The sequence below is a fragment of the Erpetoichthys calabaricus genome, chromosome 13 (genome assembly GCF_900747795.2).
Source record: "Erpetoichthys calabaricus chromosome 13, fErpCal1.3, whole genome shotgun sequence".
NCBI lineage: Eukaryota > Metazoa > Chordata > Cladistia > Polypteriformes > Polypteridae > Erpetoichthys > Erpetoichthys calabaricus.
Window position 1 is genome coordinate 145034128 of NC_041406.2, and position 7635 is coordinate 145041762.

Sequence of the window (7635 nt, forward strand, 5' to 3'; positions counted from 1 at the left end):
ATCAATACCTTTGGCGAGTACTATGGGATTTGGTTTCCCTCCCTGCTTTGTTTCCATGGTTCAGGTGCTCTATAGTGACATTCAGGGTGTACTGAAAATCAATGGTGGACTGAGCGCTCCTTTCAAAGTAGATAGAGGGATTAGACAGGGTTGCTCCTTGTCTGGCATGTTGTATGCCCTGGCTATAGAACCCCTGCTGATCAAACTAAGGAAAGTGGTGGGTGGACTGACTGTCCCTGAGTGTTCAGTGCCTTTGAAGGTCTCAGCATATGCAGATGATCTCGTAGTATTAGTTGCAAAACAACAAGATGTGGATGGGCTGGTATCCGTGCTGGATGAGTTCCAAAAGGTGTCATCAGCTAAAGTAAATTGGACCAAGAGCTCTGCAGTACTATTGGGTAACTGGATGGGTCCTTTTCCTTCATTGCCATCTGGACTGAAATGGACAAGAGATGGAATTAAATACCTGGGATTACATCTGGGAGGCATAAACAGTGACATTAAGAATTGGGAAGGCGTTGCAGAAAAGGTCAGAAACCGTTTACAACGCTGGAGATGGCTACTTCCCCAACTGTCATATAGAGGAAGGACGCTAATCATAAACAACCTTGTTGCATCTGCTCTGTGGCACAGGTTGGCATGCCTGGAACCCCCACCACAACTGATTACTGAAGTGCAAAGGGAGTTGATTAGTTTTTTTTGGAATGGGAAGCATTGGCTGTATCAAGGTGTTTTGTACTTGCCCAGGAGTGCAGGAGGACAAGGACTGGTGGACATCTGTAGCAGGAAAAATGCGTTCAGACTACAAACTCTGCAAAAACTGCTCTATGGTCATATGGCTGTGTCTTGGAAGCCACTAGCATGTGCTCTCCTGCGCCAAGTTGGCAACCTGAAATTGGACCGAAGCACTTTTCTTAATGGACAGTGATTCCTTCCCCATTGGTAATGTGTCAGACTTTTACCCGAGTTTATTAAGAATCTGGCAACAGTTTAACTGTCGGTTAGAGGAAAAAATCGTTGAATTTATATTGGAGTTTAGAGTTGCCAATTGTCTCTACCATGGCAGTAGAGTCAACATCTCTGAAACAACGCCTGATCAGGGCTGGTATTCTACAAATTAAAAAATTTGATTCAACCACAGCTACTCAGTTGGCTGAGCCCAGAGACGGTGGCTGCAGCTTTAGGACTGAGCTCTGTGCGCACAGCAGAAAGATTTTTGCAGCAGATCTTTTTGAATATACCTTCAACAGCTAAGGATTTCTTCAAAGACTTTTTCAAAGCTACAGATTATCCAGAGCCTTTGTCTGCATTTCCAAATTTGTTAATTAATGCCAATGAGAACACGATGGAGGAAAACAACAGGAGAAGAACTAAATATCTTCCTTTTGACTCTGTGGAAGGGAAGGAGCTTTATAAAGAGTGTGTCCAGTCTCGATACCAGTCCCAACTATGCAGATACCCGGATACACCCTGGAGGGATAAACTGGGAGGGGTGGAGGGTGTCGGCCCCATTTGGGAAAGTCTGTACAGTCCACCATTGAATAAGAGAACTGGCGATCTGCAATGGAGAATTGTTCATGGGATTGTGGCAGTTAACTCTTTTTTGTCTTTACTTAACTCCAACATCTCAGAGATGTGTCCTTTTTTTGCCAACAGAGAGAGACTGTTTTTCACTGTTTTCTTTACTGTTTTAGGATTCAACCTCTTTTATCTGTACTTGGCAGTGTTTTTAAGGTTTTGGGTGTTTATTTTACCAATCAGGTTTTTATATACGGTTGTGCTAATGTGAGAGCTAAAAAGAATGTTAGTAGATTAGCGAATTTTTTATTGGGCCAGGCTAAGCTTGCCATTTATATCACCAGGAAGGAAAAAATTAAGAGTGACGGGGAGTCTGACTTGGTGGGGTTCTTTAAAGCACAATTAAAAATACGAATTTTATTAGATTTCAAGTTTTATAGGATGACCCACAATTTGCAAACATTTATAGAAAAGTGGTGTGCAGTGAATGCAATTTGTAAACTTGATAATAAGGAGTGTGTTTTTGTTTTGTGAATTACTTATTATGAATCTACAACAAATTACTCAATACGTTACATAGGATGTTCTATTTTTTGTTGGTTTGTAGATTTTTGTATTGATTGTTGAATGTTTAATAAAAGGTATATTTAAAACTCAAAACTCTTTCTTTCTTTCTTTCTTTCTTTCTTTCTTTCTTTCTTTCTTTCTTTCTTTCTTTCTTTCTTTCTTTCTTTCTTTCTTTCTTTGCCATCCCCACACCTCCCAGCTGAGCTTTGCTCTGCCTGCACATCCAACTCTGACTTTCCCGAGGCAGAGCGGCTTACGTTTATATTGGAGGTGCCATCCCGAATGTTCATTTGACTTTGGCTTCAACTAGTCTAACGGTACAACACTGCACTGTTGTGTGTGTTCAAACTACCCATAATCCATTGTGATCGTGTTGTATTGCATCATCGTCGATCCGTTGTGGTTACAACATAATTTTCAAATCGCCTTTACTTTTTGATTTTCCCTTGTGTTATAATGTACTACAGAGCCTGTTAAGCTAACGTCATGTAATAAAATAACTTTAGTTTAACTCTGAACTGTGTCTGTGTGATTAGTGTCTGCAGGCGCACCCTAGTGGTCACAATACTCATGACACAGCCAGGATCCTTCAGGAGACTCGCCAGCAGCTGCACACCCAGGTCAGTGGACTTTAGTACTGAAAAGGGTGCCCCCAAAATGTGTGATGGTATGAGCTCTTGACCTGGGCCCCCTTCCCATGCTCTTCACCAGTATAAATCTCTTTAAACTTGATGAGATGAAAATACAAGTGCTGATACATGAACGTCACTGGTTGTGAAACAGCATTTATGTAGAAAACGGCTTAAAGGATTTTGCTGCTTATTTGATTGCACTCTAATCATTTCCCTCATCAGAACTCATCACCCGTTGTCAATCGGCCACGACATCATGATCTCCCGACTCGAATCCTGGGCTGGTGTATCTGGCTTAGCCCTCGACTGGTTCAGGTCATATTTCTGCAACAGGACTCTTAGAGTCATGCTAGACGATTTTTCATCTGAATCAGTCCCACTCCCATGTGGTGTCCCCCAGGGTTCTATTTTGGGGCCACTACTTTTTTCAATTTACATCCTGCCTTTAGGTGCAATTTTCAGAAAACATGCAATCTCGTATCGCCTATATGCTGACGACTGCCAAATTTATTTCTCCCTTAAGTCAACTGACTCCACTAAACCTCTTCTCGACTGCTTATCTGACATTAAGGACTGGCTGGCTGTAAACTTCCTTCACCTGAACGATTCAAAAACCGAGGTCATTGTTTTTAGTCCTGACTGCAAACAGACCCTACCCCTTGGCCTCGACTTTCTTCCCATTCCAGTAACTTCGTCTGTTTCCAATCTTGGAATCAAAATGGATATGGTCCTGAAAATGGATGCTCAAGTCAACAGCACAGTAAAATCCTGCTTTTTTCCATCTCAGGCGAATTGCCAAACTCAAACCAATTCTGCCTTACCACCTCCTGGAATCAGTAATCCATGCATTCATTACGTCCCGGCTCGACTATTCTAATTCCTGCCTATATGGTATTAGTAAAGCCACTCTTTCGAGACTCCAATTGGTTCAAAATGCGGCTGCAAGGCTTTTAACTGGAAGCAGCAAAAGCCAACACATTACACCGATTTTAAAAACCCTACACTGGCTGCCGGTTAGCTTCAGAATTGATTTTAAGATACTTCTCTTAACCTATAAGGCACTAAATGGTCTAGCCCCTGCCTACTTGAGTGTCTTGCTCCATCGTCACAATCCCCCTCGTGTTCTTAGATCCGCACATCAGCTGCTCCTAACCGTTCCCAAGGCACATTTTAAAGCTCGTGGTGAAAGGGCTTTTTCTGTCTGTGCACCAAAGCTCTGGAACTCCTTACCTTTAGTGGTTAGGCAAGCCACTTCAGTCACCACATTCAAATCACACCTAAAAACGCACTTCTTCACATTGGCTTTTAATTCTTAACCTGTCTTATTCCCACTTGCTTTTTGCTATTTCTCTGTTTTATTGGGTCCCCTGACCTGTTTTTTAGTGTCTCTGTTTTAATTCTCTCTCTTAATGTTTGTTTTTTAATATTTTGCTTTTAGTCTTGCTTGTTTTAACTGTACAGCGCTACGGTCAGTTGTAATGCTGAGTTTTTAAGCGCTTAACAAATAAAAATGGTATGGTATGGTATTTTACGTACGTCACTCCTGCTTCACACTTACCAGTTTTGCAATTCCTGTGCCGCCAACATTCACCTTAACTTTGGTTCTCTGAGACTGGGGTTGGGCATCGGTGATGCAGATGATCTCCATTTCATTTACGTATGTTACATTACAGGGTGTTCTGGCGATAGTGACCATGACGTTATCAATGTCAGAACTGAAAAACAACAAGGAGAAGAAACACACATGAGAACATTAGAACAGTTGAGACAAGAACAGGCTGTTCAGCCCAACAAAGCGTGCCAGTCCTATCCATTTATTCCAAGTGGCTATTGTTCTGAGAACTCTGAACGCATTGCAGTTTCCTTTTTAAAAGTCACAAGAAAGTTTTAGCTGGACTGCCTAATACATGGACCTGGCCTGACTGGACTGTTAATTTTACGACACTACAGTTTCATTTAAATTGAGGTTCAATAGAAGAGGTAGAGTTAGATTGACATTTTGTTTGTACACACACATTATTATACAGTGAAATGCATTTCAATGAGCAGCCTGTAATATAAAATTGAAAAGCATAAAATGTGAGGAATGGTCCGGCATACCCGGCTGGGATGGACCCCCGTTCCCTTAGCAGACCAGGATCCTAATATAATGGACGAGAAGAAGGGAGGTGTGACATTCCTCCTCCCAGTCAGGTGGTGGGCATGGAGTGGCACTGCAGCAGCTGGTGCAGCGGGACTGGCATCCCAAGCAGCAATAAATGAGAGTCCTTTACCTGGCTGATAGACCAGCATAATGGATGAACAATCTGGGTGGAGAAGCATCCCGACTGGGAATAGGCAACAGTCGCTTTCCTGGTTGGGAGTCCAGAAGAAATTTGCGGTAGTGGGAGACTTCATCCCATGTGCAGGTTATTCCCCCATACACTGGCTGGCAGCATCCCTTGTGGTGAGCTCCTATACACATGCATGAAGGGCAGCATGGGAAGTGAGGTACCTTAGGGCTGTAGTGCTGGGGAATTGCCAGGGGAAGCCACTGGGAGATGAAAAATGCCTTGTTACAGGGTGGTCCGCCTAAATGGAAAGTACTTCCTGCAGACAATGGTTTGGGAAAGGGTGGTACTCTTGGGTCAGGTTTAGAGGAGAGCCATTCACTTTGCCTGGATGTTGGAGTCAGGAGACAAAAAGAAAAAGAAAAGAAAAGAAGCCTGTCCATTGTGTTGTTTGACTGTTGAACCAGCCGCTGTCCTTGTGTAGTTGTGTCTGGGGTTTGGATTTCAAAGCGCATAATTGTCCCAGGTAGGTCTTTTCATAAAGACGTGATTAATTTAGTCTACCAGGAATGCTGGAAAAACTCCAACAAGTGTGAAGGAATATTTTTATGTCTCTTTTTTTTCAGACTGTCATCCATTCGTTGAGATGCTTACCCGAATCCAGAGCCAGTGATGGTGAGCTTTGTGCCGCCTCCAGTGCCACCTCTTCTTGGAGTCACGGCAGTAACCACAGGGGTCAGTGAAGATGTGTAAGTGAAGGCATTTGACAACGTCACCAAATTATTGCCATTGTAAACTGTCACGTCACAGCCCTGGCTCAATCCCGTGCCTGTCAAAATGTAACATATGAATGAAAAACCTTTACATTTTCATGATTAATTTTTTTTCAGTCCAAACAGATCACTTATTAAGTTCATAACCTTACAAAAACATGTCAGATAATCCAATGCACAGCACAAAAGGAAAGGCAACAGCACCACAATTCACACCATCATGGCTGCTTTACTGTTACAGCAGATGCTCTTTGACATAAATACAGGACCTCTAGAAGGAGCAGAGATGGTAACGGCAGATTGGTTGTGAGTAGGCACCCTGTGTGCTGCCTCGAAAAATACTTGTGAGACCAACTTTGAAAGAGTGGGTTAGGACTTATCGAAAAAAAAAACATGCAAGGATAGTAAATGAGGAAACAGCAAAGTCCAAAATGAAACCCAAAAACCTGAAGTTAAGTTCAAGAAATCGAGAGCCAGAGAATGAAAAAACTCAAAGATAAACACAATAGGGGCGGCACGGTGGCGCAGTGGGTAGCGCTGCTGCCTCGCAGTTAGGAGACCCATCTGGGTTCGCTGCGTGGAGTTTGCATGTCCTCCCCGTGTCTGTGTGGGTTTCCTCCCACAGTCCACAGACATGCAGGTTAGGTGATCCTAAAATGGTCCCTAGTGTGTGCTTCAAAAACATAAATGCCACTGTGGTAAATGCAAAAAAAAAAGTAATAATAGTAATAAGTATGATAATAAATTTTAGTCCTAAAAATCGATTGGTGGATTTACTATCACGACATTCTAGGTGAGCCCTCCGAGGTCAAAGACAGCATGAGGCCATTTATGAATAATCCTGCTCGATGAAACGTGAATCTGCAGGCACCAAACTGACCAAAGGGGACACAGCCTGACAAAATAATTTCACTGCATTAAATGACCTGGTGTCCGTGCGCTGCATTGCTGGACGTCTCTGTTAAGGGACCATGTCACCCAGGGGACTGTGGGGATCTTAATCCGGTCTTAGTAAATATGAACTAAATATTTGGAATCCAAAACCCCAAATGAGATGCAAAAAGGAATCCAAAAAAAAGGTACCAGATGTTTATAAGAAATGAATAACCAAACTGCATGATGACACTCTAGAGGAGATGCCCGTCCATCAAAGAGCACATTCATGTCGATTTGGAGACAACTACGAACTTAACAGGAGCCCTGGGGACAAAGCAGGAGCTAAAACTGTGAAGAATACAAGTCAAAAGAGCAAAGACATGTAAATGTTGGTGGAAAAGGGGCGTCAGGGAAGGGCCAGCTGTGCTGATTCTGAACACAGCAGTTGAGTCTTCTGACCCAATGAGCAGGAATGGGAGATGAGATGCAACCGATAAAACAGGTGAGGGTCATAACCAGAAAAGATGGACAACCAAACATCGAGTTTTAAATGTAAATCAAAAAACAAAGTCCTGAAAACCAGAAAAATACTTGTTCATAACCAGGAAGAGCTCATCAGAATAACCACCCTGTAAATCTAAAATCGGATACTCCGGAACAGAATGTGCGGACCTTTATCAGGCATGCCAGATGACGTCACATGGTGCGTACTCCTGCATGACTCTAGGAAGGCTCTCCATGGCAACGGCTGACGCAATCGCACAACAATAGCACCACCCGATTCAGAAACAAATTGGCGTCATGATGAGAAATGATTGATGTTCAAATTTTTAAATAGTGCATAAGGTAAGAAATGGATGCAAAAATCATACTCCTTGAGGTCCAACACCCCATAATCCATGTACGACATGTGCTCAGATCTCAAAGGGAAAGCAAAAAATAAATGAAAGAAAAACAGGTCATTATAACACCAGTTGTGCGTGATGAAAACTGATGTGT

General features: G+C 42.7%; 1 protein-coding gene across 1 annotated transcript; it reads right to left on the bottom strand.

Annotated features, from left to right (window-relative positions):
- Positions 1-723: 723 nt before the first annotated feature.
- On the bottom strand, positions 724-7537 carry LOC127530022 (fibrocystin-L-like). The gene is made up of 4 exons (XM_051935590.1): positions 7509-7537; positions 5642-5830; positions 4276-4432; positions 724-777 (listed from the first exon to the last, which is right to left on the bottom strand). Exons 1-4 carry the CDS (start codon positions 7535-7537, stop codon positions 724-726), a joined length of 429 nt encoding a protein of 142 aa, XP_051791550.1.
- Between the last annotated feature and the right edge of the window lie 98 nt (positions 7538-7635).

What these genes read in the sequence shown, in the direction of transcription:
- LOC127530022 (XM_051935590.1), bottom strand. Translation starts at nt 7,537, where the DNA reads ATGGATTATGGGGTGTTGGACCTCAAGGA. An exon ending in GGGGTGTTGGACCTCAAGGA is followed by an intron (nt 5,831 to 7,508) that starts GTATGATTTTTG and finishes TTCATTCATATG; the next exon opens with TTACATTTTGACAGGCACGG. An exon ending in ATCACTGGCTCTGGATTCGG is followed by an intron (nt 4,433 to 5,641) that starts GTAAGCATCTCA and finishes GTTGTTTTTCAG; the next exon opens with TTCTGACATTGATAACGTCA.